Source organism: Gavialis gangeticus, unplaced genomic scaffold, assembly GCF_001723915.1.
Source record: "Gavialis gangeticus isolate Ggan-Ray unplaced genomic scaffold, GavGan_comp1, whole genome shotgun sequence".
NCBI classification, from domain to species: domain Eukaryota; kingdom Metazoa; phylum Chordata; order Crocodylia; family Gavialidae; genus Gavialis; species Gavialis gangeticus.
This window is the reverse complement of record NW_017729022.1, coordinates 172,061,332-172,084,995: the sequence shown is the minus strand read 5'-3', so window position 1 is coordinate 172,084,995 and position 23,664 is coordinate 172,061,332. Positions and strand designations below refer to the sequence as shown.

The window sequence follows — 23,664 nt, the reverse complement described above, 5'->3', positions numbered from 1 at the left end:
GGGCCTTGCTGGGCAACCCCTGCAGGCCAGGGGGTGGGGGGATGCCAGCTCCCCCATGGGCTCTGTGTGGGTGGAAGCCTCAGACAAGCCCCGGGTAGGCTGCTCTCCCCGGGCAGGGGCCCTAGCAGTTGTTAGTCTCTTAGTTGTCTCCCTTTTTATTAGGCTGTCTATAACTTCGAGTGTATCCAAAATAAAGAGAACAGATGGCTATGAAGTTAATGAGGTGGCAAGAACGAAGCTCAGATGCTCAATATTTTGAGGCTTGTTTTTTGCCTAAATGCTAAATAGTAAGAAAGTTCAGATTTACAGCTTAGGAAGAGCCTCTGTACCTGGTACAGGTGGAAAACTCAGCCCAGTATTTGCTTAATCCTGGAGTGCCTTGTGTAGAACTCTACCCTAGATTAACATGTATAGTGCCCACAAATATACCAAGTGGAAAGGGGTGTAGAAAGATTTAATTTAATATAGATTTATACAGCTGTAATTCACTAACATTGGCAGAATTACTCCTGATTTACATCAGCATAAGTGCAATCAGAAACAGGTTTTTGGTAAGAAGGGGTGTTGCCCTGCCAGAAAGTGAGTGGTCATGAAGTAATAGTTTCCCGCCCTTCTGGTGTCATGACGTGATTATCTAATAATATCAACCATGATGACATTTCAGGAATGACAGGAAGAAACACCAACTGAAGCAAAATAAAATAAAAAGCAGAATCTCTGTGGTTGTTTGGGGATGAGTGAATTTGTCATAGAACTCAGCGGTATTAGCCTTACTTGGAATCCATAACACTGTACTGCCTCACAGCCTCACTGATTACCGTGAAATTACTTGTGTACTAAGTGTGAGCAAAGATGGCATAACTGAGCCCATTATGAATATTAGCCCCTGAAAACGTATTGCCTTAAAAGGGCAATTGGGATTGCAGAAAGCCAGTTTTAATTTCAAAGTTCAATTAAGCTGCGTTTCAGGTGATTCTGCTGTGGTGCTGCCATTTACTACCTCATTAAAAAAGGGGCTGATCTGTAGTAGTGCTGGCCAGGTACAAGATCTCACATTCTCCCGCCTCTCATTCTATGTTTTTTGGTGTCAGGATGGCCTTTTCAGATTTTAAAAGTCAGTTCACAAGGCTTGAGATCTGCAACTTGAGTCCTGACACCCTGACAAGCAAGGAGGTCCATAAGTGGGGTCTGACCTTGTTCAGCGGGAACTGGATGCGTGGTTCTACTGCTGGAGGCTGCCAGAATTATCCAGGTAAAGACCCAATGAAACTTGTCTTTCTTGCATGGTGAAGAAGCAGGCAAACATGCTACCAACACAGAGCCAGGTTCTGTACATCTATTGGATGTCTAAGGCCACATCGAGATGTTCCCAGGACCAGATCTACAATCACAAGGTGTGATGGTAGACTAAGTCCTGAATGTGCAGACAGCTGGTAGTGCCAGGAGCTAAATCTGAGTAAGTCAGGGTGTGGGGAGGGGTGAATGAGATCAGGGGGCCAAGCAGGTCTGGCAGGAAGAAGGGAGGGGGCTTTAGCAGGATCAGGGCACCAGGTGAATTCAAGTTAGGTTGGGCCAGACATTTTTTGCCTAATCTAACCTTCCTGAACATAAGTACAGATCAGCACTGAGATTGACATAACTCTGGTTAGGTCAATATAATGTAAGGTCTGCATATGGGTGAACTATGTTATATCAGGTGGCATTTTTTGCCTAATCTAACCTTCCCAACCATATGTCCAATTTAGCACTTAACCCTTAGCAATTTAGTATACTTAACTCTACTTAGGTTGATCTAAGTGTAACATCTGTATGTACCCTAGGTCTACTTAGGCATCTAAGTGTGGTTCTATCCCATCCCATTCAAGTCTTGAAAATCCATTAATGCATCTGTTTTTGTAACACACCAATATCTTATCTTTAGTATTGAGTCACAAAAAACAATGAAGAGAAGGAGGACCCATGCACCTTTGTATTAACGTTTTTTGAAGGGCCTTGAACCAGGTGTGTGATATCTGGAGGCTTGTAATGTGGAGCAGGTCTTTATTATATACAGAAACTTATATACAGCTACTTATAGCAAGAGGTAACAGTGGCTAGCATGCTCCTGTTCTGCTACCTGGAAGTGCCTGCTGGCCTCACTAGGCTGTCTCTTGGGAGGTCACATTTTCTGGACACTCTGTTTATCCAGGAAGACTTAATCTCTGTCACAGGGTGGAACAGAATCACATTTAGTCACCTAAGTCCATTTGCATGCCCAACTGGTAGATCAGAACCTGTCCCAAAGTGTCTATGCTGTATCATTGTTGCAGCATGTAATGCAGGTGACTGTGAGGAGGAAGCAATGTTATTTTTATAATTGGGTCAAAGACAGAGGACTGAGATCTGGATTTAGTTCATACTTGGATGCTTTCCTCTTTGGACTTTTATTTGTTATTGTTGAAATAAATGTAGCATGCAGTTGAGAAAATATGGACTTATACTGTATAAGATAATGGAAAAGTCTGGCTAGTGTTTGGGTTTGATGGATCTGAAATTTGGCATGTAATTCTCATGAAATGTAAATAAATGGAAGACATCTCATGAGAGTTAACCATCATTGGTTTAAAAATCTGGTGAAATCAGTCATTTTCATGAGTTTTTTTGCTATTTTGGGCAGCTTCTTGCCAGATGCAGAAAATAGGTCATTTCCTTTTGTCTTTTCCTTGAAACTAGAAATGCTTGTGGAGAAGGGAGTTTGACTTTTGATTTGAAATTCTGATGCCTAGTATTTCCTTCTGTAGGTTTTTCTACACACTTTGGTATTAGGCAAAAGCTCTCTGGCTTACATCAAGATCTGATTAGCCTCATTTTCCCACTAGGGTTTTCTTTCCTCCCTGGGGCAGTTAATTCACTCTTTTCTCTATGAGCCTTCCCTGTTTGTACTGCTTATGCTTCTGACTTAAGTAAGCTCCAAAGGGATTGTATAGGTCACAACATGGCTACAATTCAACACTGAGAAAACAGTGTTATCTGGCATTTTTTCAGGTCAGACCTAAGGAGAGGCCCTTTGCGATTTGGCCCTAGAACAACAATATCAGTCTCAGCAGCCTTATCCTGGGGATAAGTGACTGGCTAGTATTAATAACATCAGCTCCTCACAGCTAGTCATTAGTCATCAGGAAATATCTTTGTGCTTTTATGTCTTATTGTTTAAATAAATACAGAGATCAGCTGGGAAAACATGGCACCTTATAATGTAATGGGAAGGTTTGGCTGAACTCCAAATGAGAGTGTTCCCTATAGCTCTAGTGACACCTTGTTCACAGTGATGGCAATGGCTCTTTTTATTTTCCCCTGGCCCTTTAAGTGACGTACTGGACCAATCCCCAGTTTAAAATCAGGCTGGATGAGCCAGATGATGACCATGAGGGACGTGCAAATGAACCATGCTGCACTCTGTTGGTGGGGCTAATGCAGAAGAACCGCAGAAGACAGAGGAGGATGGGAGAAGCTCTCCTCAGCATTGGCTATTCTCTCTACCAGGTATAGTAAGTTCCTTGTTAACCCTTTATTCAGTGTTATTGTCCCCCATAAGAAATGGGCAACACTCAGAGATGCTTTTGGCATTTTGATATTGCATCAGTCAGATGTTGCTTTTGCCGGAAAGTTCAAACTTTTGCATAATATATGTGAGATGAGAAGATTCAGATAAATGGCTTGGGTTTTGTCTCATCTTTATTGCTAATCTCATCTTTGTCTCATCTTTATCGCTTGGGAGGCAACTAATCTAGCAACTACTTCATTCAGAGCCCTAAGTGGGCATTGTTTTGGATGGATGGAGGTCTCAGACAAATAGTTCAGGTTTAGGCCCCCTTGCTAGTTCCCAGTGTTTGCTTGAACTTTTTGTTTTATTTTGTTCCATTTTTATAAATTGTTTTTTATTTCTATTTGACCAATTCACTTTCTGCCATAGTAGTATTCAAGTTCAGCTGATTTCTAATTTTATAGAACAACTCATCACTACTGTGTTAATCCACGGGCAATGTACTTGAGGGAACAATCCTGCAGTGGCTGAAGAGGGAAATAGTGTGACTCTCTCCCTAACTTCTGTGGTGCTGTGGCAATCCAATACAAATCTAAGATTTCCCCTGGTATTGGCATTCACTTTATTATATTTTCAAAAAAGCAATGAAGAGCACTGTAGATTCCAATGGACTAAGATCATTAACAAGCACAGCAGAGAGCAGATGGCAATCATAACCTTTTGCTAATGTAGCTCTGCGCTCTACTTTCCTAACCTCCTGAATGCATAGCAGGGTGGTGGTGGTGCTGGGGGTTAGGGCCAAAAAATGAGGCAATGGTTTAAAAGCTTTCATGACTTTCCCTTGTGCCAAGATGTCTAAACACAGAGTGAACTTTTGGTGTCCTTTTTAAAGTTGTGCCACATCCTGGATGCCAGGCAATCCATTTCATTCCAGCTCTAGGATGTGTATCTAGAAGACAGTGGTCTCCTCCAATCAATCAAGAAGGAAAGAAAGCACGACCATTTTGCTTTAGCATGTAACTACCATGGGAAATGTCTCATTGCAACTGCCCACTTTATAACCTTTTATTTATAGCATGGAGTTGGTAACTATTAACAGAGGAATCCTTCCATCTTGAAGTGAAGGGCTGCTAAACCCTCTGTCTTGTGACTCCTCCAGAAGGCAAGTTGCTAGTGCCACTCTCCCCTGTGGAGAGAACAAAGGAGAGAACCAAGGAACTACAAGACAATTGTACAACTGACTGTCTGTCCTCATGTCCAGTTGCTACTGTGGAGTGAGTCTTAAACTGATGAAGGCAGACATAAAAGACATTCTGGAGGAAGCTATGGGTGGAAATTTCAAGAGAACCTAGTTGGTTTTGGAGCACAAATCCAATTGGCGTTCAAAGGTACATGTGCTCCCAAGTCAACCAAGAAATCTGCTGTTTATTCACAAGTACAATTATAAGCAAAAATTAACATTTTAGCTGTTTTGTTCATTTAATCAAGGGCCATGAATTTCCTACTTGTATTATGTACTCCTTGCGAAACTATTTATCCTCTGGTTAGATATCTTTTTTTTTTAAAACTTATGATTTAAAATATAATTGCAGCAAATACATTTCATGCTAGCTTTATTCTCAAGACTGTTTTGCTAGACTGGGCAATGCACTCGGTTCTGCTGACTAAGTATTTCAGGATTTATCCAAATGCACTTTATTTTTCTTTTGAACCAGGGACTCATGAGCACAGCTCAGAATTGTAGTATGTGGTTGTCAATAGGAGTGAAAGACAAACTGTCCAAGCCTATGAAATATGACTTCAGTTGATTTTTCGTCCAAATTATTGCAGAAGTTACCTACCAGTATTATATTTTTCTCTCTCTTGCAGCTCCCAAAAGAGGTATGTACCTTCTCCAGATGACCACCTTCTCTTGGGGATGAGAGTTTAGCAGCAACTGCTTTTTGAAGACTGGTGCCTTCCAAACTCACTGCAATCCTTCTAGAGACCTTGGCTCATTCATCAGTGACCTTATATTTGGATCTCCTAAATAATCATTTGAAATTAATTGGGGTGTATCCAAGATCTTATCCGAAAGTTATGAGTCAGAGTTTTATGTTATTTACATTATGGCTTCCACTGTATTCCATTGATTTGGCATTGCTGAGATCAGACTCAGATTATGGCATAACACAGTCCACTTACTTACATAGTTAATTGCATTTTTTTCTTCCTGAAGGGAGGAAAACCCAGCTGGTATTATTTAGAGAAAATGCCAAACTCAGTGGATCCATTCTTTTGATAGTTTTGAGCTGGGGTTCCAGGTAATAATCAGTCATTTCCAACTCAGCCTCCCTACTCTTCACTCAAATGTCCTAGTCAAGGTAATCAGGATTTTGATATCTAAATTAAGTACCACGAAGGAGTATCTGGGGCTAAGAGGGATCCAGACTCAGTAGTGTAGTGTATCAATTTGCGCTGCCTATTTTTCCCCGTGTTTTTATCCCTTTTGTTCTCACTCAGTAAGATAACGTGGCTATGTGCCAATTAACTGTGCTCTGCTTACAGCTTCATAAACACAAAGGGAATGGGGATTATACATTGAAAAGATGCTGGAACTGATTTCTTAGTTTTTCATTGCAATGTAGCTTAGCTGTAGATTGGATGGGAGAGAAATGATGCAAGTGTTTGAAAAGTCAATTAAATCAAAACCTACCCCTTAATTTACCACATCATTTTACAGTTTACAACAGAGATCCTGCTAAGTTTTGGATTATTTCTGTAGTAGTATTACAGTACAGTATAGTATTTGTATGTGGGATGTTATAGCTATTTACAGTTCCAGTGTGAAACATTTACTGTGGCCTTGGAGTCAAGCCAGAAACATTATCAACATGTGATGTTCCACACCCTCTATCAGATATTTTCCACCTTTCTTGACTCATTACTTTGCTGAGTCACACTGTGAAAGACCAGCTTTGTGGAGTAAAGGTAATCTGAATGCAGTAGCATAATAAGGGGTGAGTGATTGGGGCACCAGTCCCAGGCACCCGCTTAGAGGGGACACCAGAACGGTGGCTCCTGTGGAGTCCATGGTGTTGCAGTGGTAGTAGCAGCTCCATGCCATAGCTATAGCTGCAGCAACCAGGTGCAGGGACTCTGTGCTGCTAACGTAGCAGCAGTAGCAACATCCAGGGCCAGGCAGACTGCTTTGTGCCATTAGCAGCCAGGGACTAAGTCCTTGGAGCAGGTAAGACTGATACAACCCCCCACCTTGACCATTCTCCTGACCCCGCTTTTTTCCTCAGGGTTTTGGCCAAGGAACAAACTTGATAGCTGTGCTTTTGTTTGAATCGCATTTATAAAGGTGTTTGTAGCAGTGGGATTTGCTTTCATGCTACTATTCATCTTTGCATTACTGATTTACTTTCCAAGCTATAAAACATGTAACTAGATTATCAATCATGGAAAAGTTGGTCGAGATTTTCACAGCCACCTAGAGGATTATCCACATCTCCCACTGAGGTGAATGGGATTTATGTGGCTAAATTCCTTATCTGAGTATAAAAATCTTAACTAGGTAACTGTTATGCCTGTAGTTTTTTGGGGGGTGGTGCTCCAAGTTTCACTTGAGCAGCTGACTGTTCATATAAGCTGATTAGAACAAAAAGTTACTGTCTGTAGTGCTGCTGAAGGACAACAGCAGTAAGAAAACAGGAGGAGTAGATGGTGGAGCTGGTGGAATGGATGACTACAGAAAACCGAGAGCTGGCCATATCACAGAGCTGTTAGAGCTTCTCCTTTACTGCAGATCCGAGGTTGACAAACAACTCTACATGCTGAAGACTAAGAGCTGTTTGACTAAGTTTGTCCCATTTGTTATTTTCATGAACGTTCTCATGATGGTTTGGTTTTATACTAACATAGCAGAGCACTGGTGCGTGCCTGCCTCACCTGCAGTCACAGATGTATTACTTTAGACTAGAAAGAAATTCTTGAGATGGCTTTTAAACAGTAAAATCAAGCAAGCAAGACTAGGCTGTCTAATGAATTAAGCAAGTTGATCTTTTAAAAAAAAAATACAAATTTCACCAGCTGGAAAACCACACAGATGTTCACTTGAGTCGAGAGTTCTTCGCAAGGAACCGACCAGCAGCCAAGTCTGACCCTTATATCAACCTGCGTGAAGTCTCTAGCCGCATGAAGCTGCCCCAAGGAGAATATCTCATTGTACCATCTACTTTTGAGCCTTTTAAAGATGGAGAGTTCTGCCTTCGTGTTTTCACTGAGAAACAAGCAAAAGCTCAGTAAGTATCGTCCCCAGGATGCTTCCTTTCCTCAAGGCAAGATGTGTAAGGAACAAGGTGCAGCATTTCACACAACATGGTAGACTGGCGTTCTGAGCCCTACACTGTCCTCTAGCCAACAAAGCAGCTACCACCATGGGTTCATATAGACGTATTGATTTTGGGAGATACAGTTATAGAACAATGGCTATTCACTGCACATGAACGTTGTCAAGAAATGGCTCTTCAGCTATGGTCTAACTTCCCCACTAATGCAGTTTCTAGATGTCCACCCCTCTTATCCTGCCTCTCAGGGATCTACTGGTGGAAGTTCCCAGCCTTGGGGAAGGGATTGTTAGTGTGGGGAAGAAGACACCCCCTTGGTAGGTATAATCCAAAATGGTCTGGGGAAATGGAAGAAACAAGGATTCTGGCTTCAGGGCTAGAAGTCTATCCAGATGTTCCAAGCACAGGCCATCTGGTGGAAGCAGCAACAGCACTAGATTTATGCACTGAAGAGATTTAAAAAATGGACTGATGTAGTATACTTGAGGTTGGGATTATAAGAAGCAAAAAAGATAGTGATGCAAATTATGAAAGATGGATTGAAGGTGCTGCTATGCAAGATTACATGCCTTTATAAATTGTTCTGTAGGCGAACACTAAACTAATTATTTCTATTGTTTTCAGGGAAATTGGTGATGTGGTGGCTGCAAAACCATACGAGGTAAATGTCTTCAGTTATGTTTAAACTGACAGACTCTTTCTCTTGGTCCAGTAAATATTTGATCTGGGATCTTTTTGGACTTGCCTTTAGAGTGCCTTACTGTAATCAGAAAAAGGAGGCTTTCAGTGACAGAGGATCTTTATACATCTCTCTGACCTTGTTACACATTCAGTCTTGCAGGTGCAATTAAGTCTGTCCATTTCTGAAAATGAGCCTCGGTGCATAGGGTCAGAATACACATGTATAAAAGCAATATAATACTAATATGATCATCCACTGGTTAGAGAGACTTCCAAGGAACTGTTAAACTAAGTCATTTGTAAAACTGATATAGGCATGCTCAGCAAAGTCTTCTCCACAACTGTATCACAAGCCTAATTTGATAACACAAGTCCCTTCTAATCAGTCTGTGCAACTATTTACCCTCAAATGGACCTAATCTTGCAAATGGAGCCACTGAATGCTTTAGAATTGGATTTAGGGAATGATTTTGTTTTGCTTCTTTGGCAATAAGAATGAAGAATTTCTACCAGTGTAATCAATTTGCTGGAAGGCTGCTGTATCACATCCACTTGTCATTTCCTATCACCTCTGTCTACTGTAATAAACCACAGTATCGGTCATCTCTCCCTTTAGCCTCATGTGGATAACAAGGGCATAGATGAAGAGTTCAAGAGCCTCTTTCAAAAACTTTCTGGAGAGGTGAGTGGATTAAAGGAAAGAAATGAATCATGACATCTATGCTAGAGTTAGACAAATATTTTATATACCAATTCATCTTCCAACCTGGTCTTTCAAAGAACTGAATAGTTTCCCTTTCTTATTATCTCACAGCAACATTTTTACTTCAGATTAATGCACTTTACAGTAGAAAAGTTCTGGTATTTTGTTCTTCTCATTGGTTTGGAATACGATTTCACTTACTGAATAATGTAGCATTACTTTTTAAAGTGTGATGATTGTGAGTTTTGACTAGGAGTCAAACTCTGTGGTATGAGAGAAACTACCTGGGGAGTGAGCCACAAGGTGCTAGAGCATAATTCTGAGTGTTGTACTAGTGGCTAAGATTATATTTTTTGTTAGAAGTTCCTAGAATCAGGAAATGGTTAGCTCTAAGGAACTGATGCATTCTCTTGTATGTACTATTTATAACAGATCTTAGGATCTGTAAACTCCTGTGGCTGGTGGCTGTCATCTAGATTCACTTTGAAAGAGTTCATACCTGGGTCTCCTCTGAAGAGCAGAAGCATCATTTGTAGCCATAAAGGTTTATTGGAGTTATGATTGGTGAATTTCTGCAAACTCTGTTTCAGTTTTTATAAGCCTGAAAAGTTTTCAGTGTAGTTCTGAACCTTTTTTATTTGAGATACTGAGCCAGTAAGAGCAGATGTAGCACTTGTTATTGAAAATTAATATATCATGGAGTCATAGGGCTGGATGGGACCTCCGGAATTCACGTAGTCCAGCCCCTTACTTGAGATAGGATCATTCCTATCCGAACCATCTGATACAAATCCTTGTCTGAGCTGTTCCTAAAACTACACAATCAGTCCTATTGCACAATTACAAGGCACGTTGTCCAAAGATACCAAAAGCATCCTAGCCAGCCACAGGTAAACCAGGGGGACAAAGGCTGTCAGTGTCCAGCTGCTACTCAGGAGATCCAAGGGAGAGGGCAGTGGCCCCTCACCCCCAGCTACAAAGGAAGGCAAAGCCCTGACATCTGTAGCATACCAGGTTATGATACCATGGTACCACATATTCCTTATTCTAAGTACAAAGAAATTATGATCACGTCCCTTGATTACCACCTTGGGGTGGCTGTTGGTAAATGTTGATTTTTTATTTTTTTTTTGGAAGGGCACTTTGAGACTTGGAATAAACTAAGATTCACATACTTTAAATCAGGAGTCTCTCCTTGTGCATTACAGGGAGAATTCATATAACTGTTTGTTCTAATGACTTTTCATGTTAACACTTCAGTAAGCTTGTATTCTATTTCCAGGACTCCGAAATAACAGCAAATGAACTTCAAACAACTCTGAACCGTGTTTTAGCAAAGAGTAAGTTTCATTAGATGTTGCATGCTAAGAAATGCCAACCGGCAGATGCTGAAACTAATAGACATAAATAGAATTGTTCCTTTTTCCAGACTGAACATCTGTGCTCACTCTGTTTCAGTAACGCAAGAATAATAGCAACGTTAAAGGAAAACTGCTGTGATCAGTTAGGGGTGATGGATGTAAGGTAACTCCCTCTAAAATAAGAGAAAGAATGCAGAGTCAGAGTAGTGAAGTCAGGCTTCCCCTGGGAAAATTGTCTGGGGCTTGCACCTTGCGTATGTCAGTGGCGAATCCAGCCCAGCAGACTGTGTTAGTTATGTGTCTGAAATGCATGGCTGAGTAGGATTGCATGGCAACACTATCTTGGAACGCTGTGCTGCCAACAAAGCCATAACTGAAGTTTGCCTGCACAAAAGCACAATTCCTCCACAACTGAGGGCGAACCTCTATTACCTGTCAGTAGTAGAGGGGCTGTCAGTAGTAGAGGGGCTCTGTTACCGTTATACATGCTCTGACTGCACACCATAGAAGTTACATATGCATACGCGAAGGGAAGTCCTTTATCCCCAAATTGGCCCTGGCATAAAGACAGAACACATCTGTCTCTTTTCAAGAGAATCATTTTATTGGAAAGCTAAACATAAGTTACCTAGCATTCATATCAGGCAATGGAAATTCAAAAATATACTCATGCCCAGGAGGATGGATGCAGGCCAGACCCCAGAAACACTTAGCTCTTGTTCAGTTCTTCCAACAGCTCAGGTCCGTGATTTCCCACTTCTCCCAGGGTTACAGGTATACTTGTAAGTATGTATGTATGTTTGTATGTATGTGTAATATATATATATATGTATATATAGAGTACTTGCAAAACAAAGCACTAAATAAATGCACAGTAGGATGCTCTACTGTGCATTAGCGTGATTGCACACTTTTTTGTGATGGTTAGTGCACAGTAGACTAATAGAATTGCACATTAGCCTAATAGTATGGTTTTTGCTCTGACACTACTGCACAGCCAGTCTACTGTGCATTACGCATCTTGTGTAGATGTGTCCCCTGTAGTGGAAGGAGGCTGCATTTTTCTTGAATGCAGAATATATTTGTCTAAAGTATTTCTGACTTGTTTTTTTTTTATTTAGGAACAGATGTTAAAAATGATGGATTCAACATAAGCACCTGCAGGGAGATGATCAGCCTCTTAGATGTATCCTTTAAATGTCACTTCATTGTTCTCTAAAGTTCCTGGATCCTCCTTGCAAAGTATTTTGACAAGATAAGGCTAGATTTACACTTCCCATATTTCCCTGTGCATCTTTCTTCACTTGCTGTAGGCAAAAAGCTCAGGAAAGCAGTTCTAGCAGCTCCGTGTGGCAGAGACCATAACTATTTCAGAGCTGATTCTTTAGCACACTGCTGTTTGTAGCTCCCATCTTTTAAAGGTTTCTTAAGACACAGCTAGTTGGGTCAGCAGCAAGGCCAGGGCATTTATTCTGTCACAATTATGCAAGCTCTGGAGGCTCCTATTACAGTGGAGCCAAGCTGGACACACCCAGCATGTGCAGCAGCAAACAGCTCTTGTACATAACCTGTGCATCCTTCTACTGGACCATATGTTCCCTCAGCAGTGGGGTCCTAAAGATACAGCAAAAGATTAGAGGTATAGGTTGTAGCTGTGTTGATCTAAGGACATAGGCAGACAAGGTTCTTTGGGTAGGTGTGATATTTTTTATTAGGCCAGCTCAAATACATGGAAAAATTCTTCTTAGTAAGCTTTCAGGGATAAATACCCTTTGTCAGGCCTTCAGTAAGTTTGTATTCTATTTCCAGGCCTGACAAAGGGTACTTATACCCAAAAGCTTGCTAAGAAGAATTTGTCCAACTGTTTGAGCTGGCCTAATAAAAGATATCACATCTACCCAAAGAGCCTTGTCTGAGAAAGATCAGAGGAACTTTGGGGAGGGGAAAGGCTGGCATAGCACTGCCTCCCACTGCATGGCATGACACCTAGCACCTTTTTGAGAGCTGAGTTTCTTTTGGCCAGAGTGCCAAATGGACGGAAGGGGAGGAGTTGCGGGATTTTCATAGTATGTTTCCCTCTCAAAGGAGAGTAATTAACAAGGCTGGGAAAGGGCATGGGCATGTAGCAAACAGGCAGCCCTGCATGGGTAGTGATGTGCTGGGATCTGAGGGCACAGGCCTATACTAGAAGTTCCCTTGTTTCTAGAAGTGACCATCATGCTTCCTGCTTACCCATTCTACGGCCACCCCCAACTGCTCTAAAGGATGACACAGTAAAATGGCAGTTCAGAATAGGCAATGGAGCCAGAATGAGTAGGGTCATTTTTCATTGGAAGGGGTATATGGGACCCTGCAGGATGCAAAAGAACATGATGCAGTCTTTTAATTGCTGAACCCACTCAATTTATGCAAACATTCAGGAATTACTGGCTTAGTTCAGGTGTAATCAGCATAAAGCAAGGAAGCTCCTGATACCCACTGGAAGCAGCAGACATCTAACAAGTGTTCACTGTAAGGTCAGGCCCTTTGGCTTGACAGAAAAGGGCTTTCAGCAGAAGGCTGCTCTTTACTGTATGAGGTGCAACTGCATCTAGGAGTTCTGATACATGTAACGAACAATTCAGTACATTGTTCCCCAGCGCTGAGGGGAGAGCAGAAACTAATGACACCCTCAGCTCAGTAAAGGTAAAGCTGCAATTATGTCTCCACTGGACGGGTTACAGGTGAAAGCTCCTACTGTATGGAAAAGTACATGACATTGCGGTAGGTCATTTATCTTTGTCAGAGATGATTCCTCTTCATTGTTAAAAGGCATAGAAAACTAATACTTGAATGAGGCCTTTAACATATTCAGACCGATGGGACTGGTTCCTTGGGACTTGTAGAATTCAAGACACTTTGGATGAAGATTCAAAAGTATTTGGTAACTATTTTTTTCCTTTCCTTGCCCTTCAGACTTTATATAATATAGGTTAAAATCAATGATGGGTTTCAGCCACAAAGGCCAGAAAAATGTCCCAACTGCCTTTCCATTTGATGGCATTTGATACAGCATTTAGAAACTTAATTGACTTGATTTAGTGTAAATGAACAGGACCTAGATGTTACACAATTGTTTGTGCACCAAGGTCGCCCCAAGTATATCTGTATGGCTTAAGGCAGCTCAGTGCAGAGATAGCCGAGCTAGTTCTGTGCAAACTAGATCTGTAACTGGAAGCAGCCAAGCCCTGGATGTTCAGCACTGTGCCCAGGTTCATTAGCTTTGCTGAAAACCAGGGCTTATCTCATGCAACTCGATGCTAACATAGTTGTATCGCTTCCTGTTCCAGAGTGACCAGGCACAGAACGAGCTTGAGTATCTCTGTATGACATTGCCTTGTGCTACGTAGAAGCTGGCATGCGAGTTTACTGTTCACACACAGCTCAAGGTGTATCTGCCTGGCATTGCTTTCTAGACATGACCTGAAGTATGTTTTGGGAACATAATTTGTTAGTTGACAGTAAAGAGGAACTTTTTTTTTTCTTTTAATTTTTTTTGTGAAAGTCCTGAATTTTCAGTATAGTGGTTTTAATATCCAGCAGAATTTCTCTAGGGTCAAACAGTTTTAAAGAAACTGTTCGGACCTGGGCTATTTGACAATATGTCTTATAGACAAACATTTGAGGTGGTGTCCATTCCTGGTCTCATCCTGTGAGGTACAGAGTACCTCCTACTCCTACTGAAGGAAAGAGGAGATACTGAGCTCCTCATAGGCGGCAGACACTTGGATCACCAGCAGACAATGACTGGATGGCTTATATGAGTGAGAACATGCCTAAGAGCAGGTTTTTAGTTTCAAATTACTGAGATGGAGCTGGTTCATAAACGAGTTGGCATTACCAACTGTTTGTTATGTCCCTTTAAATGTTACCCATGCTGGCTTGCGTATGTTGCAGCGCTTGCAAAATGAGAGGCGTATTCCTTCAGGGCTGGTTTCCCACAGTGGAATGTGGAGATGGGCAAGTTGCCAGTCCACTGAGAATAGTTTTTCTAAGGCACAGCATTTGCCATTAGCTCAATGAAATTTTCCCATCACCTTCAGAGACAAGATGCCTTTGTAGTAGCAGTGCATATCACCGCCAATCAGATATTGCTTCTAACATAGTTTCAGGGTATGTCTACACAGCCAAGTAAAGGCATGTAGAGAGAGGCTACAGAAATGGGGAAGGGCCCTGGAAAAGGGCAGCCCCAGGCCATAGTTAGGTGGGAAAGAGCCAAGGGAAGGGCTGGGATGATCTAGTTGTGGATGGCCCTGCTTTGAGCAGGGGGTTGGACTAGATGACCTCCTGACGTCCCTTCCAACCCTAACTTTCTATGATTCTGTGATTGCAGCTCAGGTTGGCATATACCCATGTCAGCTTTCATTTATCTGGGATGGTTGCAAACAGTCAGGATGACATGGCAGCCCAGGTTACAGCATGGGCTTTACAGACAGAGTAAAAGCTCTATGGGAATCTTGGCTATATAATCCAGTTGTCAGATCATGCTAAATCCTGTTCCCCCTAACACCATCCTTGCTATTATTACCTGTGCTAGCCAGATTAAAATGGATGGGGGTGTGCCAGCCCATTCTGCAATGTCACTGTGCAGATATACCCTAAAAAGCAGACTCCATATTCCCTCTTTCCTCGGCTCTAGGAGATCTATAAGAAAATGGATACTGACTATTCTGGTACCATAGATGCCTATGAGATGCGAAATGCCCTTGGAGAAGCAGGTAAATAGCTTGTGTAGAGAGATCCTGTGGTCAGGTTAAGTCCAGTATTAAAGATGTTGCAGCCTTAACTATTCCACTGTCCTACCTGTCTTTATAGCTCTGATATGACCTTAGTTTCCTTTCTCTCTTTTCCTGATCCTACTCCCTCCACTTTATATCATCAAAATCCCCCTTCTGCTTCACATTCCCAACTGCTAAATCCCTCATCTGCACTCTGATTATCTCTTGTGATTGAGTGACCTGGCACTTCTTAATTTTGAGAAAGATTAAAGTAAGAAATAATAAGCCCAACACTATTTTCCTGCTTTGGTGCTGTAACTACACCGTCTCTTTCCCTGACTTTTTTGCTCTTCCCACAGAAGAAGTGAGCTCCTCATCCTCCACTACAGGCTTCTCCTTCTGTCCCCACTGTTGGCTAGAGCAGACTTGCAGATGTATTAGTGTCTCCTCCCTGGTCAGTGCTGTCCACTTTTTGGGATTGCTGGTCAGCTCTGGCTTCAGGAGTGGAGCAAGGTTTCCTGAATGATTTGGGTCTCTAAGCTCTTTCCTGGTGGACATTTTGGCTACTGGATCCCTGTGCTTTGAGTTATGCCAGAGGAAGTAGAATTAATGTGGGCCCTAAACTGAGCCCTAAAACTCAGCACCAGTGAGCGCATCAACATGTTCACTAATGTGCTGTAGTTACTGTGCATGGAGTTTAGTACTTGGTTAACCACTTACTAAATCAATGCGCAGTAACTTGCACTACAGCACAGTAGTGTCAGCGCATGGGTTGGAATATACTCCAGATACTTGAGCTGGAGTAAACTATTCCTGATGTCACTGTCTACACATGTGTTTAAGCACAGTAATTTACTGTGCTGCTGGATATTGCTTGTATCTGATGAGACTATCTGACAGTGCAGTAAATTAGTCTACTACATCCTAACTGCCACACATGTGTAGACAATGATTCTTTACTGCATAGCGAATGAGTTTCCTGTACAGTGAAGTATCTTGTGTAGATGTATCCTGTGATCACTACTGCTTGGCTGGGGCCCCAAGACTCATTACAGAGTTACTTTGGGAATACAGGACTAAATAAACCTACAAGACACTGTAAAATATACAATGTGACAAGGTTGTTTGAGGGAAGGTTAGGCCTGCCTCCCCCAGAGCACAACGGACTGTGAAGAGGACAATATGCAGTAGAGATAATGGAACCCAGCACAACTTCCAGGATGACTAGCACATAATCCTTCATCTATGTCTGTCTAGAGCTGCAAGATTTCACATAAAAACTGTATTGAAAAGAGTGCACTAAACTGCTGCTTCAGTGATTCATGTCTTTTCCATGGTGCTAGGTTTCACTCTCAACAATAAGGTGCAGCAAATCATTGTCGGCCGCTATGCCAGCAGCAATCTGACCATTGATTTTGATGGCTTTGTGGCCTGCATGATACGCCTGGAGACCCTGTTCAGTAAGTCTCTTGTTTTCCTACAGAAAACGAAGGGGCTCAGCAGTTCTGAAGTATTTGACAGGTGCTGTAAAAAAAAAAAAAAAAAAAAAAAAAAAAAAAAAAAAAAAAAAAAAAAAAAAAAAAGAATCGCCATGTGAATGTGCAAGAAAGCCAACAAAATAGTTTTGCTTTCCAAGGCAGGGGAAAATCTGCCCACTGTTTTTTAATAATTGTACGTCTAATGTTAACTATTCCATTTGCTTGACCATTGAGGGATCTTCCCAGAAGATGAAACTCTTTTTTTAAAATCTATCATACCCTTAGTTTGCAATTATCCTTGCTGTCTCCAGCACTCTGGCCCTACTCCATCCATTTCTTTCTCATTTACCTTCTACAGCGCCTGCTTAGACCTCAGACTCCTGAGTCCATTTCTTCGTATTGTGTATCATGGATTGTGTATGCACAGCTTAGGATGTTTTGTGACTGTTCTATTATGAATGCAGAACTTGCTGTAGTGGATGTAGCCAGGTATCTTGCCACATGAAATGGCTTATAAATGATACTTAAGAGAAACTGCAACTCTAAATATAATTCCAAATCTACGTAGGCCACGAATGGAAGCCAAACCTCAGCATTTTATCAGACAATCAGTAATTTTCTACATGACAACCACAATTTCTTCCCTTCTCTTGCTCTTCAGAAATGTTCCAGCTTCTGGACAAAGACAGGAAGGGAGTCATCCAGCTATCTCTGGCTGAGGTAAGACTAGTTAAATTGAACCACCATGAGCAGTTAGCACCCCCCCCCAACACACACATTTCCTGGGAAAATCCATTACCAGTGTTAAACATGTTAAATAATGAATCAAGGAAAAATCCACTGCGGATTCTACAGGTGAAGAAGGTGGGATCTTTTCAGACCAAATCATCCTACTAAAATCCTTCCTAGTTCAGTAGTTCAGTTCCAGAAGAGGAGGATTTTTATATAAAACAAGACAGACAAAAATATTGTTCAAAATATCTCAATTTGCCTACATCAGGTGTGCTCAACCTTTTTGCACCATGGGCCAAGAGAGGCAATGCCCAGGCTATCAGGCATCATATCTGGCTGGTGAGGCAGGCGCGGTGGGGCCTGATCCAGCTGTGTGGAGGGGGGCAGTGAGCATGGCCTGGCCCTGATCCAGCTGCGTGGGGGAAAGGGGGCCTGGTCTGGCCCCAACCTAGCCATGCAGGGGAGGGTGCATAGCCAGGCCCCAGTCTGGCTGTGTGGAGGGGAAAGGGGTTTGGCCTGGCCCCAAAATGGCCATAGGGTGGGGCAGAAAGGGTGATGTCCTGGACCCATCTGGCTGTGTGGGGTTGGGGAATTTGGCAGTGGAGGAGGGGTGGCAGTAATAATTGCCACTGCTCCTCAGATTTCCTGACCTGAGCACTCCTGGTCTAGGCTATGATGTTCCTATGTTTATTTTCACTCTCTTCTTTCAAGGTGTAGCAGAAAAGCACTATAAAGTATACAGTAGGGAACAATTCTTGCATGACAGAGAACAAATGAAATGATCTAACAGCATCTGGAAAGGTCTTTAAGGCTTCCTATCTTTTACAAAGATTTTAATAGTGAAAAACAAACACTGGGTCCCAATCCTTCCCATGCAGGGTATAAGTAAATCCAAACACAAGGATATCTAGGAGTCTTACAGTCTAACGTCAGCAGGAGTGAGTCAGATGCTCCTAAGATGTGGGAGGAATTTGGCCCAAGGACTTTTCAAATACCAACCATCTCCTTTTTTAGCATGTTGTCTTTCCCAGTGAGAAACCTCAGCTCCAGAGTCCAAAGCCAGCTTCAGCTCTGAACTCTCTCAAGAGCTGCTGGAACTGAAGTCTGGTCTTGCCACAAAGCAACCAGATCCAGTCTTCTCCAAAATGGGATGGTATTTGGATCCACAGTTCCTTGAGGCATGCTCTGGACACTCCAGACCATTTAAGTTATTGATTCTCAACCAAGGAGTTGTGGCATCCTGGGGTATTGTGAGATCCTTTGAATGGTGCTACAGGGTGCTATGCCATATTAGCACTGTTAGGTATGCAAGCACCTAGACATGACTTGCAAGATAAACCCAGAGGTTTAACATGGGAGTCTATAGTGTCAAAAACATCCTGACCTGTTGTATTTCTGAGTTCCTTTCAACAGAAGAACTGCTCAGTAATTTTTTCCATAGTGAAAAAACAATTAAAATTGAGTTTTTGAAATGGGGTGCCACTAAATTCAAAAGAGTTCAAGGAGCTGGGCCTTGAGTCTAAAAAGGGTGAACCCCATAGATCTAACACCTTGTTCTCTTCCTCCCCCAGTGGCTGTGCTGTGTGCTGGTTTGAGCCATTAAGTCTGAATTCAGTGGAGCTTCCCAGGAACCCTAAAACGTGATGGGACTTTCATACACCCGGGAGCATATGACATTGTATTTCCTGTATCTCTGAGTGGCTCTGGTACTGCTGCTCCTCTGTTAGGGGGTGGAAAGAAATCTGTTTTCATCCCTGACAATTTATTTTCAAACAAAGCAAAATAAAAACAATCTTGCCATTCGGAGCAGCAGCACTATAATGATACTTGAACAAAAACTCTTTCCTTTCCTGTCAGGCTGTATTTTTGTTTCTCATGTAGAAATGTCACAGATTTCTCACAGATGGACTCAAGTGGCATAACTGGGATTGAGATTCCAACTGCACACTGAAATTCAGCACTGTGCAAATCCAACAGGGATCTTTGTCGCTTGAAACATTTGGCGTTTGTTCCCCAAATTGGAATGCCATTCTTTGGATGGGGGCTTTATGCAGTAAGAGTGATATTGTAATCATTGGTGGTTAATCGAGTTCTTCAGGAGGTGTTGCCTATTCCGCTGTAGCCATGCATGAACTTGGGATGTTCCAGTGAGCAGAAACCACAATGGGCACACACACCCTGAATTTCCTCAAGCTTCACACCTTCGAAGAGTGGTAGGCAGGTATTAAAGAGTGCACATGGGAGATGTTGAATTTTGAAAAGGGGTGCGCATGGTGAGGTGCACCATCACATATGAAACAACATATATGTTTCTCCAGTTAAGAATAAACTAGAAGCTTTACTAATATACTAGGGGCCTAGGGCTATATTACTCAGTTTGAGATTTAAAATTAAGAACAAATATAACTTCACTGGAATGAGTTAGATGCCATCTGCAGGGCTGTGAAATAGGAGCTTCATGACCAGGAACAGTTAACAGACAGCAGAATTGTAGAATAAAGGATAGCTTGGTTGCTGAAACATTTAGACCATTGAAAAGAGAGAGGGTCATTAACACCAGTGGAATGGAGAGTTCAGAAGGGGTCAGGTAGATTATAATGAGCCATGAAGTCAATTGATTCCCTTGCTGCTGCCTGACTAGAAATACTGCTGCCACTGCCAAGCAGTTGGTTTTAAGCTTTTGGGGGAGCCGGAATCAAAGAGGGATGGCACCAGTACACCTCCATGGATCTGCCCCTGGGTCTGTACCTCTATTTGCTCACAGCTGCAGAATCTGGAGAAGCAGAGGAAACTGGGGTAGGTCCCATTAACTGGATTATATTCTCTGTTTATGGGGTAGTCTGCGAGACTAAGGCTGGAAGATTGGGTCCTAGGTCAATAGATGGGGCTGAAGTTGGCTTCTGGTTCCCAGTTCCTTATTTGCAGTTCCTAGTTCATTCCTGGGACCTGTAGTTGTATTCAGTGTCACACTATGGAGCTTTGGCTCAATCAGCCACATCAACATGGCAGCATAGGGACCTTGGGGCTATGGGCTTGGGAATCATGGCCCTTAGAGAGAGTCTAAGTCCCTAGAGGCTCTTGTCCCTAGATGAGCCATAGTCATTTGGGGAACTGAGGAGAATGAGTTCAGAGTCAGTGCTGAGGACTCCAGTTCTGGGGGCGGGGGGGACGACTGCTAGAGGTTCTGGTGCTGTGAATGCAGATGAACCTGGTGCTCACGTAGAAAGGGCAGTTGAAACCCACTGTGGCTGTGTTTTCAGTAGCATAAACAAGTCTGTCAGCGTCCTAAATCCAGATGGAATTTATCCAGAGGGCTGGTGCTGATAACCTTGGTGCTAAGCGTGGTCAGGGTCCTGCAGATGTCTTGGGCTGGTTCAGAACTGGGGAAAAGCAAACATGAATTCCTGGGCCTTGGCTACAATCAGATGGTGCTGTCAGATCACTCATGCTCTGCTGCCACTCTCAAAATCTGCCCCTGGTGTACTTCAGAGTACCATCATGTGAGAGGAGGAGGAATTTACATTCACAACAGTTTCACTACCTCATTTCTAGATTTGGCGTGTGCCGAGTGGTTGGGAAGCACACAGGGTAAGCTTGAGACTGGTACACCCTGGGAGCCCTGGGGAAGCAGTGTAGACATCCCTTTCATTTATCTGGCAAGGTATCATAGCAGGGTCCTGTATTCCAGGATTTGAGACCAACCCTATGGAATTACCTAGCAAGGTCTGGGAGGTAAGTAAGTTATAGATGGGACACATCCCTTGTATGTGGCATCACCCAGCCAGGACAGGTGGTTGGCACTTGCTGTTGGTGAGAATAGTCCCATCCCAGGAGGGGCAGTATTTGAAGCCAGGTGACTTTGGGGAGACCTTGCTCTCTTCCACGGGTACTAAGTCCACAGGAACTCATATTTTGTTTTAAACAACCAACTGAGCTGCCAAATGGCAGCGAAAGGAAATATTAAATGATGACCAAAAGAAACTTAGTAAGAAATAGGAAAAATCCAGATTGGTCCCTTAAGTACCTACACTTAGGTGTTGCTATACCTAAGATTAGGTGCCTGACCCCAGGCAAGAACTTCAAAGGAGCAAGGATAGCTGCCTAGGAAGCAAGAGGCAGCCTGACTCCATGCACACTCTTTCCAGGTACTGCTAATTAAAAGTCTCTATTCTCAAGTGCACAAGTTGTATCTGCACCCACTGTGTAATGAGCATGAGGACAACTGCTCAAAGGAGAAACCTCTGTAGTAGTGGTCCCCTTCCTCAGTGTTACTTACAGTAGTCACTTTGTATAATGAATGGTTTGATCTGTTGATGTCTCCTGTTACCATTACAACATGTCTTGCTGCAAGAGCCTCCAGTGCTTAGTAATCTCTTTGGTCTTCCAACCATTCCTTGTGCTAACAAAGCCAGGCTCCTGCTGGGTCCAGCCATCTGTCTTCAGAGCATTGCATCCTATTATAAAAAAATGTGTCTGCTGGCCTCTACTGGGTGGAATCTGAAAAGTGCATTTACCTATCATTGACCCTCCAACAGCAGCCTAGGTGTCAGGTGCCAGGCTCTGAAGACTTGGAGCAGAGCTTTGCAGAGCTGACCAGCTGTGCTTACCCACAGTGACAAGTGCCTTGTGTGCCCAGTAATTTCATATAGTGCTATTTCTCCTCACAAAGCAACATAGCAGCCTGCTGACTGAGATCTTAACACACCTGCTAGTTTAAATACAGAGACCCACTGAAGAGTACACTCCATACTGTGGAAGTCAGTGATGGGCTCGAGCCTCAGAAGGCCCTGGATCTTCCTGGCAAGTGCTGTACACCAGGTGAGCCAAAAGAACAACTCAACCCCCTTTTCCTGGGAGCTCAGTTGAGTATTCCCACAATCCCTTCCTAGCTGTGCAGCACAGCAAGTGAACACCGTGAAGCCCTGGATTAGCTTTCTGCTCTCATCTGCTGTTCATCAGTTTATTCCAATGATGTGTGATCACAACAGCATCTCTTAACAGAGCAGGGAACATCATATAGGCACAAAAAATCCATTGGATGCTCACCTTCCCCTCTTTGCCCTGTTCAGTATTGCTTAGTACACCCTCATTACAGTATTGCTCAGAGTTATCTCAGCAGCTCTTCTCCCTGTCTTTCTCACTTACCTTTGCAGGCTGGGCAGATTGCTGCACTCCATCCTCCTTTATCTTTGGGAGGCAGACAGTGCTAGAGGAGCCACTTCCTCTTGTCTTTGTTCTTTGAGCACAACACTTGGCTAGCGGGTCTCAGACAACTGCTGAAAAAACGAGCCTTTTCATCGCATTCAGTGCACTCCTCTTTTCCACTTGGCTGCATCCGCAAAAAGATGATTAAGGTCTTCTTGTTCCTCTTCCTTGTGCTACAAGCTGAACAAGTGTCTGTGCTCATCAATCCCTATTCTCCCTTGGCCCCAGTTGCCTGTTGACTAAAATGCGTGCAGCTGCTTTTTAGGCAGGCAGTGGAGCATAGTGGCCTGAGCACAGGGCTCAGGGCCAGGGGTGCTGGAGTTCTCTGAATTGCTTGCTGTGTGGCCAGGCCTGCATGTTCAGATTCGCTGAGCTGGAGCTCCCATTTGAACCGAGTTGTCAGAGTGGGTCCGTGGGCCAGATCCAGTCTGTAGGCTCAGCCTGGTACACAAGGGGCTCAATCCAGCATGTACCAGACGAGGCCCCAGTCCGGCACACCTTATCACAGCCATGGCATCGTGCCTGATTTGGCCTGCTGCCCCAGTCCTCACCCGCATTTGCTGGATTGGACCCTAGCCCCAGTGGCCCTGCATGTGCCAAATCATACTGCTGCCCCACCTCTAGCCTTGTGGGAGTGGGACCCATTGCCCCACCCTGTCCCCAGCCCTATGTGTGGATTGGGCCCCATCACACAGCTGCACAAGTGCCAATGGGATCCCATGCACAGAGCTGTGTCTTCTGGCCCATGGGGGTTGGAGATTTGGCTGCAGGGGATTGGTGGCAGTTCTAATTACCATTGCTCCCCACCCCTGGCAAACTTCCAGACCCTTGGGGAGATCTGTGAGCCAGATCACATGGCTCCGTGGTGTGAATCTGACCCACAGGTTGGGGGT

At 43.2% G+C, this 23,664-nt stretch overlaps 1 protein-coding gene across 1 annotated transcript in view; it reads left to right on the top strand.

Annotated features, from left to right (window-relative positions):
- Positions 1 to 19,378, top strand: part of CAPN8 (calpain 8) — a 55,963-nt gene extending 36,585 nt beyond the window's left edge. The window contains exons 9-21 of the mRNA XM_019516506.1: positions 1,092 to 1,252; positions 3,347 to 3,522; positions 5,393 to 5,404; positions 7,598 to 7,809; positions 8,479 to 8,515; positions 9,152 to 9,217; positions 10,521 to 10,578; positions 11,721 to 11,785; positions 13,454 to 13,522; positions 15,278 to 15,356; positions 16,700 to 16,816; positions 17,496 to 17,554; positions 19,138 to 19,378. Coding sequence (XP_019372051.1) covers positions 1,092 to 1,252; positions 3,347 to 3,522; positions 5,393 to 5,404; positions 7,598 to 7,809; positions 8,479 to 8,515; positions 9,152 to 9,217; positions 10,521 to 10,578; positions 11,721 to 11,785; positions 13,454 to 13,522; positions 15,278 to 15,356; positions 16,700 to 16,816; positions 17,496 to 17,554; positions 19,138 to 19,161 — 1,135 coding nt within the window. The 3' untranslated portion in view covers positions 19,162 to 19,378. The remainder of the gene's footprint in view (positions 1 to 1,091; positions 1,253 to 3,346; positions 3,523 to 5,392; positions 5,405 to 7,597; positions 7,810 to 8,478; positions 8,516 to 9,151; positions 9,218 to 10,520; positions 10,579 to 11,720; positions 11,786 to 13,453; positions 13,523 to 15,277; positions 15,357 to 16,699; positions 16,817 to 17,495; positions 17,555 to 19,137) is intronic.
- The last annotated feature ends 4,286 nt before the right edge of the window (positions 19,379 to 23,664 follow it).